We start from the raw sequence: 19,363 nt of genomic DNA on the forward strand, positions 1-19,363 counted from the left end.
TGACTTAGTACGCTGCACAATTGAATCGTTGTTGGAAAGAAACGGCCGCCGAGGTTGATCATTCCATTGTACGGGAGATGATAGAGGAAATTTTCAAGAAAGTCCGCGAATTTCTCCGTACGCCGTCGTACTACAAATTTTTGCAATTTGTTTTATGAAAGTACAATAAACTATCTTCATTTTGAATAAATTACATTTTTAGTACTACAAATCAATCACGAGAAACACCTTTTTTATGTGTCCGGATTCTAAGTCGAACAGATTTGAACAACTTACATTTATGTAGATATGCAACCTTTTTATTTTTTAGATAATAGAAAACTTTATGCTCTTATTCATCGTCATTGGTCTTATCTGTAGTCGATTGGTGCTTAAAAATATGTTGGTCCAAAAAAAACCAAAAAATAAGATGAATTAACTTTTAGGTTACGATATTTTTCATATCTCGCTACGATTTTCTATGGATTTTCAAAGTATCTGTTTTCGAGCCATCGAATTGAGTCTTGCCAAATTCGGTAAATAATTGTTTAAATTACACAATCGATAAAAATCCACAAATCGTAAACGATCATGCTGTTTTAAAGCTTGAATTTCGTTCGATCAAACAGCAAACTTTCTTTGGAAATTGGTCCATGGTTTTTTTGATAATTTAGTTTTTTGTTTTCATCTAAATCCCTAACTTTTTTCATTTGATCCATTTTTTGAGGTTTTTTCACATTTTTATGTATTTTTCTCTTTTTTCTTCTATAGTTTCTATTCTTAGAAAATTTCTATTTTATCCATTTGTGTACTTTTTCCATTTTGCATTTTGTTCCATTTGAAGCGGTATTTTTAACATTTTTACTATTATTCCCATTCTGCCTTTATTCTATTTTCTTTATCTCTCCATATATATTTGTTTTGCTTTTTGCTAGTTTTCTTATTTAAAGTTTCTCCTTTTTGCATTTTATGCATTTTGTTCCATGTTTTATGGTTAAAATCATTTTTCCACTGTTTCTGCCATTTTATTCGTTTCTGATTTATCGGTTTGTTTTATTTATTCCATGCTGTTTTGCTTCCTCTGGTATTTCACTTTTCCATTATCTTCAATTCTACATTTAGCAATTTGGCAGATTTTGTTCTATACGTCATTTTTGTTTATTTTTCACTTTTATTGTTTTGCCATTTTCTTGAGAATATACAAATTATTTTTCATTTTTCGTATCCCCAGTTATTTTAATTCGGAATCATGCTGGGCTTTTTATTTTGCCAGCTTTTAAATTTATTTTACGCTTGTTTCACTTCTTCAATTACTTATAGAATTTTCCTTAATTTCTTCTGCACTGTGACGTTTTTAGCTTTTTCCTATTTACTAATTTTCGTTCATTTTCTTAAATTTCTTTATTTTTCTTGCCATCATTTTTCGTCAATTCCATTTGTTATTTTATCCATTCCTTGCAAATTTCTAACATCTAACTTTATTTCTAACTTATTGTGTAATTAGTCTGCAGAGTTGCATTTATCCACTTTTTTGCTCCATTTCGTAAATTATTCGATTTGTGTATGTTAGTTCTGTCTACATTTTTTTTGATTTTGTCAAGTTTTGTTTCATTGTGCTATTTCAATTTTTCATTATTTTATTCTCTTTTTCTTTTGGATGTTTCTCCATTTCGATCATTTGTTCATTTTTAACATAAATATATCTTTTACTCATTCCCTTCCATTTTAGTCGCTTTAATTAATATTTTATCCCAAATTTATTCATTTCCTTTATCCACTTCTTATGATTTCTTTAATTTGGTATATATGTATTTCTTTATCATTGCTAATTTGTCGTCCTTTGCATATGCTTTTTATTGAAGTTTATTTCACGTTCATTTTTTCATATTTTCGTATTTTTACTATTTTTGAAATAAATTATTTAATAATATTTTAGCGACATGTAAACGAAAAATTGGTCAAAATTTATCAATCAGGAAGAAAAAGTCAGCTAAAAGAACAAACAGATAAGACTTTGTATTCTCAGAGGCTTACAATGTTTTAGAGACTTTGACCGTTTAAGCCAAAATATTTTTTTTTGTTCTATGGCAAATTCATCCAACCTATATCAAGATTTTTGGTGGTGATCAATTCATGTCGATTGGTTATGTGAGACCATGTACCGTATGTACGAGGTCTCTTCGATCACCGGGATAAGTTTGATCAAATGAAACTTTTTACCCTCTGAATATCTTGACCAAGCATAAGTCTCCGATAAAAATCAAATTTGTATTCCGTATTCCTAGTTTTAAGATAGTTGTAATTTTACCTCTTTGTTAAAACTATTATCCCCCATATTGTAAATAGAATTGTATCCCTAGTTTTAAAACACCTGTGAAATTTTGCATAAATAATTGTTCACCCTTTTGTTTAGCAAACTATATTGTTAGTTTTAAGATAACTGTTAATATTTCCTAAAAACTAGTCTTAAGATAGCTGTAAAATTTTTCTCTTTTATAAAAAAAATATTTCAACATTGTAACCTCCTAGTTTTAAAATATCCAAAATGTAAAAACAAAAGAATTTGGCACCGCCAAGCTAACGCATTTGTGCTTATCAAATAAACGAAATGAATAAAAAAATGAAACTTTTTTCAGTAACTTACGATAAGATGACAAAATCTCTAACAAAATCATCGAAATAAAAACAAACCATATTCTAAAAATGTTCAGCATCTATATTACGTAAAATAAATAGATAAACTTCAATTGAACTGATGATTTTTTTAGAAATCGTAAATATTTTTTCCAATAATTCATTTTATAATACGAGATTTTTGTTATTAACTATTTAATTCCGTCTATTTTTCCGATAAAGTTCGATTAAAGTCAGCTGTAGACAATTTTGTTCCCTTTGGAGGCGTCACAATATTGGGCCAAGTAATTGCCTACGGATATGCAATTTACACAACATTTCGAGCGTTGTCTCACATTTCCATTGTACGTTTCATTGGAAACGAGCCATTCAATCATGTTGACGAATTGAATTGACGCATTAAATAATAATTGCTAAACTTCGAAAAGTATGTATTAGGCAATCCATGAGACGTTTCTGATCAGCTGATTATTTCTTGTTTACTTATTCTGACGTTACTCCGAGGGATGCGACGTCCGACAATATCGTTGATTCGATCCAACATCAAACGAATCAGACTAACAAAGTTGTTTGTCGGACGAGTTTTTCTGTTCGCAGGAGTAGACTTGTTGACAGAACCCACCGCTGAATTGTCAAACAAACGTCTAATGGATTGCATAATTACCCAAATTTAATGTGAGCTAATTATTTACTTTAACTCAATTTGTCAAAACTAACGGAAAACTGTGCTTCTAAAGTTTCAGGAATTCAAAAATCCTGGCAAATTTTATGTGGTGGACATTTAATTCAGATTAATCATTTTTTCAAATCTACTAGTTCATTAGGGACCATTCATAAATTACGTAACGTGTTTAGGGGGGGTGTGAGGGGGTACGACAAGTTGTGTGATCGTTACGTAACATGGTTTTACTGAACAAAAGAATTTTTTTTAAAGATTTTGTTACGTAATAGGGGGGGATAAAGAAATTTGTGACAATTTGATACATGGCGGGAAGGGGAGTCAATTTTGATCAATTTTCGCGTTACGTAATTTATGAATGGTCCCTTGCGGGTATTTTTTAAAGTTCAAATAATGGAAATCACATTTTTCGTTTAAAAAATTTCGCTAAAAGTTTACCAATTAGACATATTCTACTGACTAACTGCTTTTTAGAATGCAGAATTCTATTAAGAGTACTTCACAAAGAACAAGGTCAACTTCAAATATTTATGATAAAATAAGTCAAATGAAAAACTAGAAAGCCTAATTATTCAACGAGTTTGGCAGAAATTTCGCGCATTAGAGTGTTTGTAAAGAAAAGCTCTCATGATTGCAACCTAATTTGCAGTTAAATCCAATAACAAATTTAGACATATACAATGTTTAAAAAAGCAATAATAAATGTACAATGTTTAGAATTTTGTTTTCCCTCCCCTGGGTTTGACAGTATTGCAAACATCATCAAGCATATTTCGCGCATATAGTGGTGCATCGAGGAAACGAAGATGGCATATGGGAGTTTTTTTATGTTTTGTATTTTTTCAAACTCTACACCAGCCCAAACTAACGGTCAACAGTTAAAGAAAAGTAAAAGTAGAAGCCTATTAGTGTTAGTATAGTAATAATTGTAGTTTGAGTACTAGTGCACAATTATTATGTGCTAGTTCCTTCCTAGAATTCGTTGATCACTGTTTTCGGTGTTTAATTCGTGCATTCAATTAGATTCATTCGGGAAGATCGGATTGGATAAATGAAGGTACGATTATTTAAACTGATGTACGCGAATCATCCATTTCCGGTCAGTATGACAAAGTTCTAACAGAATGCAATTGTCGTTAATAGTAAATAAATAGCAGTGGCTGATATTTAGACGTGTCCAATTACTTTGATTGCATGTAACGTGTGTTCTTCTATTATTTTGCTTATTCACTACTACACTTTTCGAACTGTTTTATCTTTGTTAATGAAAAATAACACCTTTTTACCACATTTTGAATTAGACTCATACTAACACTCACTAACACAATCAATTGCATATTCTCTCATATACACTCACAATCTCTCTTATTTCAAACGCACAAACGCTCATGTCCTTCGGTCTCACAAATTTATAATTGCGGTCTCAAGCGGGAACCTACAAAAACTTATACCCGCGTGATAATGAATCGGCCATGTTCGGAAATCTCTACCTTCGGTTCGAGCAGCCTAGGCCCATGCCTACAGGTGAACTAGTCAAAAAATGACACTCATATCCATTAAACAGTACGTTCTATGGCGCCGTGACCAGGAACTCTAGTAATATGGGGATTTGAAGCGTACACTACAAATTAAGCATCACATTCACAGTCCGCGCCCGATCCTCAAGAAAATACGCGAATATGCGAATGTCCGCAAGGTTATAAAATCAAAGATACACGCTAGCTCCCGCGACAAACACGTTAACATACAATCGCTCGAGCGTTTCGCGATCATCCACGCACACCTGCGCCCACTTTCTTTGCAAACAGGATAACACCCCAGTGATTAAGTGAACGTTTTGGCACTTATCAATTTACAAACGCGGTCTCAGGAGAGAACCTACAAATGCGAACACTGCGCGATCATAAGTCGGTTACGTCCGGAAGTCCCTAGTCTCGGCCCTAGCAGCCTTCAGTAGGACCATACAGACAAATATGTTGCTCATATCCCCGAGACAAGCACTTTCCTTGGCGATATGGCCGGGAACTCTAGTGATATGGGAGAACTCACTCTCTTCTATAGCATCTGAACCATACACTGAGAATTAAGTATCGGAAGTACTGTACGCGCGATCATCCAAGAAACCTTTCGGCCGTATTCCTCATCAGCTTTCTGTAGTAAAGCTAAGGCGGACCGGGCCAGCTGACTAATTTTGAATTTCTTAAAACTGAGCTGTATTTAATATCAACGAACTATAAAAAAAAAAAACAATTTAAAAATAAGGGACAATTTTTGAAAATTTCAGATTACTTATAGGAGAATAATCAAAACACTGTACTCTCTCCCTATTGCTGTTTAATGCGTTCGTTTACCCGCTCAAACGATACTTCAACTCCCCTGGATTCAAGTGTGTCAATAGTATGCGAGATGTAAAAAATTAACGTTCGTGTTGCTCAATCCGTAACAGCAAGGAAAGCTCCATTGACAGAGCGCAGCTGGTAAAGGGCGAACACGAAATTATTGCGACACATTCAACAGGGCATAACTTTTTTACCATTGGGTAAAAATCAACCAAATTTTGCACACTTTCTCATTGATGTGTATTGTTTACATGCTGTCAAACTCGAAGTCGTGTTTTTCGATTCAACGAAAATGGAGGTGAACCAACGCGAGTCGAGAGAACAAATTCTTTCCAAACACCTGGATTTTCCTGACCTGTCGCACCGGCAGTTGGGAAAAATGTTGAACATTCACCATTCAACCGTCTCCAGAGTGTTGAAGCGGTTCCAGGAGCGGTTGACGTTGGACCACGGCAAAGGAGCTGGAAGAAAGCCGGTACCAGAGAACAAAAAGACGGAGGGAAAGGTGAAGCGGATGATTAAAGCAAATCCCAACGTGTCAAGCCGTGATTTGGCTAAAAAGATCGGCATGTCGCAGAGCTACGTCCAGAATGCAAAGAAGAGAGCTGGACTACATACATACAAGGTACAGAACTTCCCAAACCGCGATGAGCGGCAACAATCGACGGCTGAAACTCGGGCACGGAAGCTCTACTAGAAGATGCTGACAAAATATGGCTGCTGTGTGATGGACGACGAAACGTATATAAAAGCCGATTTTAAGCAAATTCCGGGGTTGGAGTTTTTCACCGGCAAGAGCAAGTTCTATGTGGACGACAAATTTAAGAAGAAGAAAATGTCGAAGTTCGCTTCCAATTATCTCATTTGGCAGGCCATCTGCTCTTGCGGTCTGAGGAGTGAGCCTTTCGTGACAAAGGGCACAGTAAATGGCGAGATTTACAAATCTGAGTGCCTCGAGAAGCGCCTTTTGCCGTTCTTGCAACAGCACGACGAAGCTCCGCTATTTTGGCCAGATTTGGCATCATGCCACTATTCTAAAAGTGTCCTGGAGTGGTATGAGGCCAATTCTGTCCATTTTGTTCCAAAGGACATGAATCCGCTAAACTTTCCGGAGCTGCGCCCGGTGGAGCAGTATTGGGCAATGATGAAGCGGGAACTTCGGAAGAACAAGAAGACAGTCAAAGACGAGAAGGACATGTTAAGAAAATGGAAAAAAACTGAGAAACTGGTACCGGATGACACTGTAAAGACTTTGATGGAGGGCATCAAGCGAAAATGCGTTCAATTTTACACTCAAGGCTCCATCGATTAACTTTTCTTTTGATTTTTGAAGTAAATATAGGTATAAAACTACCCTAAATTTGGGTTTGATTTTAAACATTATAAGAACATTGGCATGACATTTTCGGTGTCGCAATAATTTCGTGTTGGCCCTATGGCGATGAAAGTTTACTGATCGATTAACTACATACTCAGTCTTTAACATGCTAATTCGAATTGGAATAATCTAATTCATAATTTTTCATTATCCACGCACGTAAAGCAGTAAAAAAAAAAGATTTCCACAAAAAGTATGAAGAATGGTCGAGATTTGAGTCTGAGCCCCACGCATTAGTTTTTATGACCGTGAAACAGTATTGCTTGTACAGTTTTCTGCTCTGTTGATCTAGATGCGATCATCATTTTCACTGCTCATTTACCGCTAACGGGAATCAAAATCAGGTTCCTGTTGTTGGTTGTTGTTTTGAGACAAATAAAACACAAATTCCACAAGTTAGGATACCAAAACGATATCACCCGGATTGCTACAGTTGAATGTAACAAATGAACTAAATACTGCAGTAAACAGAAAAACACAACAATCCATCAATCAATCAATCGATCAATCACGCAAACCAAAATTCTGCGCCGAATACGAATAAGTCTGACATGGAAAAAAAACAAACGCTCCATTTCACATTCCTCGTGTCCATTTTCGCCGCTCATAGTCCACCGCCTTGGCTGAGCGGAAAACAACACCCATCAACACACGGGCGGGCGGCATATTAGCAGAGAGGCGGAAAAACTAGCCGAGGCGCCTGCATGTACAAAGGAAAGCGATTTTTTTTTAACAGAAACATTCTTTACAAGTAAAAGAAAAAAAAAACACTACGATGCGAATTCCCTTGCTCCAAGCATGCATGCAGCCACGGACAACGTTGAAATTGATGATGACGTTGGCGATGGTGATTATCGTGATGATGATGATGATGATAGTGATGATCATTACCAATTACATACTATCACTCTAAATGCACTTTTCACTGCACTGCGCTTCGGTGCGAACAAACACCCATCGGATCGAGCCGAGCGAGCGAGCAACTGCAATCTTTCCCGCAGATATTAGATCAGAGGCGAGCAAACGTCATAGATCACGTGAGCTTGCCACCAACGCGATCATAATGCAACCGAGCAATGAACTTGGCAGAGACCTCTCTCGACTCGATGCGATGGGTGAATGGAGGTGGCCACACTTTCATTAGCAATTCGTTCGCCGCCGCAAGGGTTCCTTGGCTGGGTGAATTATTTTTCCGAACGCAACACGCTGCACCTACCGGTGCACGTGGAACAAGTTTTCGCTTTCAGTTTTTTTATGTTATTTTTTTTTTTCATTCGAAGGAGTGCATTACCAGCTCAGTTATGTGTATTAGACGGATAGTAGAAGGTTGTGACATAAACCAATTGTTATGGGAAGGGCATGTGATAACTACGCGCGTTGTAATTAGAGTGACTGTAATTGTCGGATGATGAACGTTGATTCAGGCGGTGGTGCCTCGCTGCGATTTTATAACTGCAATCGTCACACAGGCGGTAGACGTAGCTAATCAAGGAAGTTGGAAGTAGTGGAAAAATTGCAAATAATCTTACATTAGAATTATTATGTTCGTAAAATAGGAGTTGAAATTAGTTGCTAACATGACCAAATTCGCTGACGAATTACAAAGCTACCGAAAGGTCAAGGTTACAATATAGGCATTTATGAAAGTCTTAAAACTTCAGCGAAATTTGATTAAAACGTAAAGTGCACCGGATAACAAAGTTGGACGGACATACGAATTTTTGGAGCCAGCGAACAATTCAAAAATGATCAAACTATCTAGGAAAACAATACCAAATTTCTCTATACTTTGCAAAACATTCAAACACTCAAACAATTTAAACATCTTCAAAACACTGAATGCTACTTTATGTTGAAATTTTTCTGAATATCTTCAAAATGTTTTCTTTGCTCATTTGCAAACTATTTTAGTCTATCAATACTTTTATAAACTTCTGAGAATCTCCGAACTTTTTAAAAAAAAATTAAAACCGATCTCCGTTTTTATATTTCTTTTTTTATTTCTTGAAATTTTCAATTTCCACCTTTTTTTTACTCACTAACTGTAAAAGGTATCAACACGATACAACTCTTGGTAATCCTAAAGTGTTTATTGATCAATACCGGAGTCGGCCAGACCCGAACGTAGATCGCGGAAGGAAAGGGAAGGAATGTTAGTCCGATACTTGCTTTTGCTAGAGGCCGTACAGCCCGTACTGCGCACTCCACAAGCATCACGGGGGGAGAATATTTGTTAGTAAGTATAGAAGTTGGATTTTACATCTTCTTTACCGACGCTAGAGAGGTGACTCCACTATCTGGACTAGATATCGAACCATCAACTCATGGATGGGGGACCAATGGGGCTTTACTTCCCTTCCGAAGGAAGACGTGACTACATTTTTTTTAACCTCAGAAAAATCTTAACAACCTCGGCTGGGATTGAACCCAGACCAACTGGAATGAGTGGCGGTCACAACTTACTACTCAGATATATTATCATCAATATGAGCGACTTCGCGGTGAACAAGGTATAACCGAACCCAGTATCGTTAGCAGTATCTCAAGGTTAACGGTGCTAAATGCAGCCTTAAGATCTGTATCTGTATAGAGATCAGTAGCGTTTCCATCGATCAACCAGGGAAGAAACCGTACTGACAAGTGCTCATGAAGTGTCGGCAAGCTGAGAACAGTGTCTCGTTGATAAGCGATTCGAAAGCCATTGACTCAACTTTTAATAAAGTTTTCGATGTGGCATTTGTCACTTTTGTGCACCGCAAACATCGCCGAACACTTCCAATCATGAGGAAATGTTTGCTGCTGAAGTGACATATTGAAAATGCGTGCCAGTGGGATCGATAAAATATCGGAAATTTTTTTCAGAAAGAACAGCTGAAGGCTACCTGGAGCCAAAGACACTTGCGGTTGTCCTGAAATTATGAATACAGCCTTGTCTATAGCCTCAACATAACGAGCCACGTTTTCGAGCACGATAGTAGATGGCGCATCAGTCGTGAAATCACTCGAGACGAAAAATTTGGATTTAATTGTTTCGTCTTCCACTCGTCAGTAACTGACACCAACTTGCTGTCAGTTAGATATTAAATCCAACCAGTTCACACAACATGTGTGGACGCCTAAAGCAACTGGCTGATACCGAGTGATTCTCACTAAGCACAGAAGCCCTGGGTTGCTGACGGGTATAGGGAACCGAAATCTTGTCTTTTGGCTTTAGAGCCAAACGCCTGCGACTATGCATCCTATATTTTTGCTGAAAGAAAAAAAAAATGGATGTACCAATTAGCGCTTAAAGGCACAAAACCTAACTTTAAGTTGGATATAAATGTTTCGTGTTCCACTTGTCAGTAACTGACATTTTGTTGTGTCCTTAAGGGAGGTCTTCTTACAGTTTTAAAATTCGAAAAGCTTATATTCTCGTCTTTATTTACGTTTTTTTCGAGACGAAAAAAACAAAATGGCTCCCGTGGTAACGTTCTGCGTAAGGTCAGGTGCGCTTGAAATTTTAAAACTGCGTACGGTTCTAAAACACAAAACTCATAATAAGGCTCTAAACTAAATTTATTACAGTAACGACCTAAGAACGGGTATAAAACTTCAAATTTGACGTAATAGTGCGACCTTAAACTTTGGGATCGATTTTTCAGCCTTTTGTCGTGACTAACGACTTACCTTTCAATATAGGGGCCCCTTTTCAAAATTTCGGAAGAAAAATGATGTAAGATTTTGAACGCTTATATCTTTTGTTGTACTGAATGGATTTAATCAATTTCTTCGGCATTTTGTCGAAAATATTTGTACCAATGTTGTATTAAATTTTGGAATATGTAGGATATTCATTATCAACGGAAAAATAGTGTTTTGAAAAATCTTTCGAAAACGACTCGGAAAAGTGAAAATTTTCAGCCCATCCCGCACAGAGCCAGCAAATGAACAATAAAATAATGAAAAGTTTATATAAAGGTCCACTACATGTTTGTTCCTATGATTATTCGTATTGGGTTGCTTGACGAGAGCAGTTGGTGGGGGAAAGCCGGGATATTAATTTTGGTTACCCCTTAGAAGTCGGACGGAAAGGAAAGGCTCATGCACGCCACGAGAACGAGCGAGAAAGCTATAGTAGTGCATATTAGCGAAAGCGTTACGTACATTTTGAACCTTATTAACTTTTCTTCTACAAAACGGATTGCCAATCTTGTTTCATAAATCGGAAGGAAAACGTTCAATGCTTGCTACCGATACGTTCTTTGCTATATAAAATTTGTTTAAATAGTTCGAAAACTACTTTAAATGAAATCAACATTAATGATAAAACCTATAAATAGGGGTGTCGCAGCTTTTCTCAAAGCCAGACCTGTGTAAGACGCAGTGCATAACAGACGTGCGTGGTCGTGAGAAGCTGCATCGGACGACCAATCAAATCAGCTACCATCGGAAAGAAGAAGAAAAACGTTGGTGGAGGTGGTGGCGGTGAGAAGTCCAAAAAGCCAAAGGCTAAGAAACGCAGTCACTGAAAAGGCGGTAGTAACTGCCACTAAAAATGCCACCAAAACATCGAAGGCTGCAAAGCGTACTCATTCGGTGTGAGCTGCGAAAGGGGAAAGATCGTACGGATGTATGCAGTAAAAACAATCGTCGGCAAGGTTTGAATTGTTTTAAAAGATTCCCGTCTTGAATCAACATAGTTATCCACAAACCGTCCTTATTAGGACAAAGGCAAAATGGAAAAAGAATTTAATTAGAAAGTTTCTTTTATTAACTAGTATTAAGTTTGCGCTTGGTAATTCTGTACTTTTACCAGTGAATCATAAGAAAATGTTTTTGCAATCTACAAACCCGAAGGTTTTTGCAAATCCTTCCAAGAAAATCAGTGAATGTGGCAACTCTGCCACTAAGCGAAAGCTACACCAAAACGAATGATGAAAATATTTTCATTTATCGAACAAAAGGACGTCCTTCCATCTGCATTGTAAAGTCAATAAATAGGAACAGCTTGATGAAAAGTGTGCTCATTCGGCGTGAGCTGCGAAAGGGGAAAGATCGTACGGATGTACGCAGTAAAAACAATCGTCGGCAAGGTTTGAATTGTTTTAAAAGATTCCCGTCTTGAATCAACATAGTTATCCACAAACCGTCCTTATTAGGACAAAGGCAAAATGGAAAAAGATGGGTTGGTAATGTATATGACATAACAGGGGTGTCGTGACCACACTTCGAAGTTATTTCAAATCTTGCAAAGCATAAATTGACATAATTTCAATGATTGTTCCTTTATGAATGAAATGACAAATTTTCAGGTCAACGCGGCAATAACTTTGCAATTTATAGAACAATTTTATATTTTTAGTTATCATATATTAACTGTCATCTCTTCCAAACAACTTAACCCTCTGCTGCCAACCACGTGGTTTTGCAGGGTTAAGGAGAATCATTGTAAAATGTCCAATACATGATTTTATGTTGTTACCTCCACTAAAACCACTTCAGAACACTCCCACCTGTCATACATGTACATTGTCTGCATGTTGAAATCATTATATGAAATTATTGACCTGTATTCAACGCGGAGAACTCGGTAATAAAATTGTTTTGCTGAATATACTAACGAACGGGATCCCCAGGAAAATTTCGCTGAGCCCGGTGAATCGAACTTAATGCGCAAAATTTATCCATTTGAAGGAGATACAAGCAGAATTTTAAGAATATGAGCATTGCGGTTATGTCCCGGACATTACCCGCCCCTAGTTTTTTGCTAAGCGTGTTCATTTCTGTACGGAAAAGATTCCGATGGTTGTTTCGAGCGATTTTAACATTGATATTTCAAAGCAAGAAAATTGTTCATTTCATGAATGAATGTCTCAACGAGCTTAGAATCCAGCGCATCCCCTATCAACGCAGACGCCAACAACAAAGGTTCTTTTCAGAACCACCATAATTATTATAAAGAATAACTTGAAACATTCCCACATATTTCATTGAGTATCATTCGATTTGAATTACAAGTCAAACGAGTAGTCACGACACTCCGGTTATGTCCTAGACATTACCCACCCATCTTTTTTTTCATTTTAACGCTTCACAAAAAATAGTGAATACAAAGAATTTGTAGATTTTACAGATTATTCCTCAGATGAAAAAAGTTTTCTTTCATGTCAAAAAATGAATTCTATAAATTGAATTGTTTTCAAATGAAATTGTCGCAGTTTTGAAAAATCACGTTTGGGACCATCCATAAATGATGTAGCATTTTTTGAGTGATTTTTAACATCCCCTCCTCCGTCGTAGCATTTCGTCACAAACCTCTAAATACCCCCTGGTAATTACGTAGCTGGACGGTAACTCCCCCTCCCCCTCCCCCCTTGTCACCGACAAAAAATAAAAAAAACAAAAAACAATGTTAGTTATTCTCCTTTAAAAAGCTACGTAGCATGACATGACCCCCTACATGTAGTCACACATCATCACAAAATACAAAACTCCTCCATATAATGCTACGTCATTTATGGATGATCCCTTTAAAGTTTTGAAAACGCTTTCGATGAATTATTCGTAGTAGAATGTCAATATTTTGTAACAAACCAGGGAATAATGGGTTTTAGTCATCGCTGATTACGAATTTGAATTCAGTTTTTCGAAATTCAAAATGACCGATCCAATATGGCGGGAACCCACTAAAAATAAATGGCGTTTCAGCGAAAATCGAGAAAAAAAAATGTTTTGTGAATTACAAACACGAATTTGACTTAATAGGTATCGAAATAAAAACATGGCGATTTTAAGATGGCGGACTAAAATGCAACTTTAACGATTTGGAGCAAAGTTTTTCATGTTGCACCGTTTTCTGTGGTTGCTTGATAAGTAATTCCCTTTACATACAGCCGTGACATATGTTCTCGAGACCTGTACACATTGTGCAGTGCAAGGTGAAGCATTCTGGAAACATGCTTCATGTCATGAAAAGGTTTCTACCTGAGGCGCGCGTCTCAAACCATGGCCTGTAGAAACTTTTTTGATACGCGGATCGAAAAACCCCGTTTAACACAATATACTAGAAACATAAACCTTTCAAAATAAATTACATAACGCTTTAAGGGGGAGGGGGAGTATGGTACGACAAATTGTGGAATTTCGTGACATATGGGGAAGGAGGACTTAGCTGGAACGTTACGGAACATGTGTTTACTGAAAAAAAAATGCTTAAAGAATTTGTTACGTAACAGGGAAGCGGGCCAGAGAAATTGGTGACAATTTGTTAAATGGGGGAAGGGGAAGTTAATTTTGGGCAATTTTTGCGTTCCGTAATTTATGAATGATGCAAGGCGTTACACACCTTTTTGTGAGAAAAATTAGGAAAGTTTGAGTTTCTTTAACTCTTTGCGACGCGAATTTTTTCATTGATAATACTGTTATTTTTAGTTTTATATAGGTTTTCGGGGTCGCTGATTCTGATTCTGACATCGAAAATGTAAAATTCAAAATGGCGGATTGTAGTTTTATATTGACCTGTATTTTTATATTGGCCTAAAACGTCTTACAAGGAGGTTTTTGGGGTTCCTGATTCTGATTCTGACATCGAAAATGTAAAATTCAAAATGGCGGATCCAATAGGGCGACTGCGCTTGGCTAATGCTGTTTTCAGTTTTAGAATCGAGTTGCCCTACGTTCGCTCTAATGTTTACAGTGTCCATACAAAAGTGACAGCTCCGAGCGAACCTAGAGCAACTCTGATTTAAAAACGAAATCAGCATAAATTTCATGATTTTTATATTGGCCAAAAACGTCTAACAAGGGCGTATTCGGGGTTACTGATTCTGATTCTGACGTCGAAAATGTAAAATTCAAAATGGCGGATCTATTATGGCGACCGTGCTTGGCCAAATTTCATGTTTTTTATGTTGGCCTAAAACATCTTACAAAGGAGTCTTCGGGGTAACTGATTTTGATTCTGACGTCGACAAAGTTAAAATTCAAAATGATGGATCCAATATGGCGACTGTGCTTGGCTGAATTTCTCGTTTTTTTATATTGGCTTAAAACGTCTTATAAGGCGGTTTTCAGGGTCACTGATTCTGATTCTAACGTCGAAAATGTAAAAATACAAAATGGTGGATCCAATATGGCGACTGTGCTTGGCTAAATTTCTCGTTTTTTATATTGGCCTGAAATATCTCACAAAAGGGTTTTCGAGGTCGCTGATTCTGATGTTTTATACTGACTGTAACAAAATTTGCCAATTTCATAGATGGTCGCCATTTTGTGGGCGCCATTTTGAGTATTCGAATTCTGACATCAGAATCGTAATCAGCGACCCCAAAAACTTTCGTAAATCGATGTTTATGTTTTATGCATACCACTACTCTTGATAGACGAAGCGCGCTTTTAAGCGTTGAAACTTTCGATCCATTCCTCGGATTTCTATAACAATTTAGGGAAGTGTTTTCATGGAGTTGTGGTTTCAGTTAAAGCGAAATTTTTTTTTCGATTTTTTGAAAAAAAAGTATGTAACCCATTATACTCATATTTTAGTAATATGCTCCTCAAACTTCTATGGAGCTTTCAATTTTATTCCCTGCTTTCTAGTCTTTGTTCTATTCACAAAAAAACTAAAATACTGGTCTACAAGATTCTGCGCACGCAATTTTTCAGTGCGCGTGGTTAAGCAACTTCAGCGTCGCCCAATAACGCTTGGATTTCTTTATTTTTCTTCAACCGGCGTTCTCAACAAGGCCTTCGTCGCTGTTTCTGTTCTTTTACTTCCGGTCGGTTGTTCTATTCAGATATTTGTGTTTCAATAATACTTTGCAGATTTGAACATCAGTTAGGTACACTCTTTTCGATTTTCGTAAAATGCCTTGTTTAAATTGGCTGTATTCTACCATTAAAGGCCTTTTCTTTTCAATCTAAATGCTCATTTATTGTTAAAAATGACAATTATGAAGGGATATGGTCGGTGTTAAGTCAGACCGAACTAAGTGACAATATATTGATTTAGAGAAAAACGAGTTTAAAGTTTGAATCGTAGCATCCTTTACATTATAATTGGAAATTAATTTTTCCATAATTTTTGTTTAGGGGAGAGAGGTGGATCAGCAGGAACTATGAAACATTCGCAATAAAATCACAATGCATGATCGGAATCGTCTAATTCCCTCATATTTCATAATTTGTAATTCTTTACACGTGTTGCTATATTTTGGAAGAGATCTGATAACTCTATCTCTTTTAATGGATATTTGTTTGTTTTGTGATAGCCAGAGTAAATATGCAATGATAAACATTATTCCATCTTTATGAATTACCATTCATTGAATAAATGTTTAGTCTATTGCTATTTATAGCAAATTTTAAGCTCAACATTTGCCGCGAACAAAGTTTTTTGGTAACTACTCATGGTTCTGTGTGATTTCACAATTTTCATGAATAGACCCATTGGGTAACTGTGAAACGATGGCGTATGGGGAGCAGTGATTTTTGTATGTTTTTGTGGTCTTTCTCAAAATGTCAATGGGTTCCGATTTTCCACAGTAAATACTACTCATATAGTGCAAAATTAGTAAATTTGGCCAAATTTTGTAGAAATTGTATCTTATTTCAGGATTGCAGCTAATATGCATATATGGTGGTTCGATGTTACGCGATGATATAGTGGATTCTTTCGTAAACAAACGATTTTCGCCTCAATATAACTTTAATTCAAAGCGTTAGGATCATTCTTCGTCAAAACAAAAGAATAAAATTTATAAGTAGTATATTTCACTATAGACGACATCGTGTTTCATAGTTCCTACCCATGGGGCACACTGATACATTTTACCACCAACTGTTTATTATCCAAAAAATGTTATTTCCCGTGAATTTTACCAGCTGGAAAAAATATATGTATTAGTTAACAACATAGTGGCACTATGTATCACTTTTGATTACACAAATAACATGTATTATCATCAAAATTAAATTGTAGAAAAAATATGTTTCATTGTTACCCTCTCTCCCCTATTGTTACATATTTCCAATCTGGCAAAAGTCGAATGCAGCTGATGAAATTCTTTATCCAGTGCTATTATTATCTCATTTTTTGATGTTTTGCGACTTAGTCTGGTCTGACTTAACACCGACCATATAGTCGCAAAAAAACTCTAATTTTTCTAGATATTTTTAAGCGTGTAGATAAAAAAATTGAGCAAGCAAATTGTATTATTTACATCTGCATAGGCGGCTCCAACTGAACTGTAAAGTGGGGAGAGGAGAACATGCCATCTTAGAAAAATGTATCTGATGCACGATTTGGAAAAAGGAATATATAATTTTGGATATGCGTTTTCTGATCTGCGTGGAGAGTGGCGAAGAATTTGGCAAATCATGAACAGAAGTTATTTAAAATGTTCCCCAGGGAAGCCACTAAAGACTACGCGTATCGGTATTATTCATCAATTATCATGCTTCGATAAGCTGCAATGTACTAAATAAATATCTTAACCCTTAAATGCGCAAGGTTGTTTTAAAACAATATTGCGAAAACCACCTTAAAATTATCATAGTAACGTATTAAAGCTGTGAGACAATTTACACCAAATTTGAAAAAAAATGGGTTTGCGCCTTTAAGGGTTAACAGTTCGTAATGATTTACACAAACAAGTATTCACTATTTTTTATTGGATCCCTTCCCTGTTGAGTAGGGGGAGTACGTACCTTCCTGTGTCACAACCACCAGTGTGCATCTGACAAGCTTCATAGCAGCCATGTCGTCAAAACGGTAAGTCATCCGAGCCCAAATTCTGTACAATTATGATAAGTGTGCAGAAGCCTCTCATTAATTAATCGCTAAGAAGTTTGGAATTGATTTCACCGTATCTCGGTTGATTAGAACTTTCGAGGAGCGCAGTAAAAGTGTTCCAATGAACCGAAAGGCGGCCAAGAAATTTGTGGCACCAATAAAGCTTTTCAATCTAGTGCGTTTCTAAAAAAAATGCAAGGCGTCACATGTTTTGCAGTTAAAAAAGCACCAAACAGAAAAACATCGCAAAACCTCGTTCCCGGGAACATTACATAGAATAGCTCATCGAATCGTATCGTGGATCGTGGTGGACGACGAAACTTACGATTCAACAGAAAGTACAGGTTTGTCGTTGCAGAGTTCGTTCGAATAAAGGAAATGTTGAAATTTACCAAAAAAAAAATCTGATTTGGCAGGCGTTTTGCGAATGTGGTGAAACTTCCATTCTCTACATCACTTCTGGAACAAAAAAGGGTGAGAAATATAGGAAAAAGTGGAACGACTCTACACATTTACAAGGAAGCTCAAAAGGTCTAACTTTGATCGGGTGATCAGGAACCTTGTAGCACACTTGTTGGAAAGGTACGAGACCAATAATGTTAGTTTTGTAAAACTATGCACCAACACCAACACTGGAGGAGCTTCGTTTGTCAACTTACAACATTTTGGGCTTTTTGAAAGACAGTATTTCGTTAACATTTTAAAATTATTGAAAATTTGTTCATGTTCATGAATGTGTGAATGTGTTCTGATTTGATAAAAATGTTATTTTTTGCCACATTTCAGAATGATTACCATTGGCAGCAATTCTTCCATCGGAAATTTTTTTCAAGCGTAAAAACTTTCTCTAGTAAAAAATAGCTGCTGATCACAACTTCAACTATTTATTTGATCCTAAAAAAATATGCGTCATGAACTAAGAGGAATTTCGTTGATTATAAATGAAAAATAGTACACTTTTTCGTAGAATCGGTTCGCTGCAGTTAATTTCACCGTGCAGTACATCTACCTCCCCACCTTTTTGATCTCCCTCCCCAAAACCCCCGTCTGCCGTAAAAAGTGTGACTCACCTGCTCAGTTCCGCCGAGATGTAGTTACTGTGTGGACTGAATTTAGCCGGGGTCTTGTACATGGCACAGACGAGCCGTTCGCGGCAGTTTTCGTCCAAGATTCCGAGCGAATTGAACACCTTGTCCATCCGCTGCAGGATCGGGCTGTAGAACGGATCGACTGGCCGCGGTGTGACGCCCTCCTGCATGAAGGCCTGCTGATTGATGATCTGCTGCTGTTTCGCGATCAGCCTCTGCTCCTGGGCTATCCTGTAAGCCTCCTGCCGCTGGGCCTCTCGAATCTGTTTGGAGGGGGGAGAGAGATATAAAATAGCATTTATAGTGGCGCTGTGGCAATAATAGAAACAAACAAAACATTCCTAATCACACGTCCATCATTGATTCATAAAAGCAAACCTCAGTTTCACCAAAGTTCACTGAATGCCAGACAAACACATTATCTTTCTATTGTATTAGGGAAATTACCCTTTTGTCAACCGCAGTGCCTAGACCTCCCATTTGGGTTGGGCAGAG

The 19,363-nt window shown here is 36.9% G+C and overlaps 1 protein-coding gene across 1 annotated transcript in view; it reads right to left on the reverse strand.

Annotated features, from left to right (window-relative positions):
- The window catches only part of LOC131694957 (uncharacterized), a 108,548-nt gene that overhangs the window by 3,682 nt on the left and 85,503 nt on the right, over positions 1–19,363 (reverse strand). Inside the window, exon 8 of the mRNA XM_058983503.1 lies at positions 18,851–19,131. Within this exon, the coding sequence (XP_058839486.1) occupies positions 18,851–19,131 (281 nt within the window). The remainder of the gene's footprint in view (positions 1–18,850; positions 19,132–19,363) is intronic.

The sequence above is a fragment of the Topomyia yanbarensis genome, chromosome 1 (assembly GCF_030247195.1).
Source record: "Topomyia yanbarensis strain Yona2022 chromosome 1, ASM3024719v1, whole genome shotgun sequence".
NCBI classification, from domain to species: domain Eukaryota; kingdom Metazoa; phylum Arthropoda; class Insecta; order Diptera; family Culicidae; genus Topomyia; species Topomyia yanbarensis.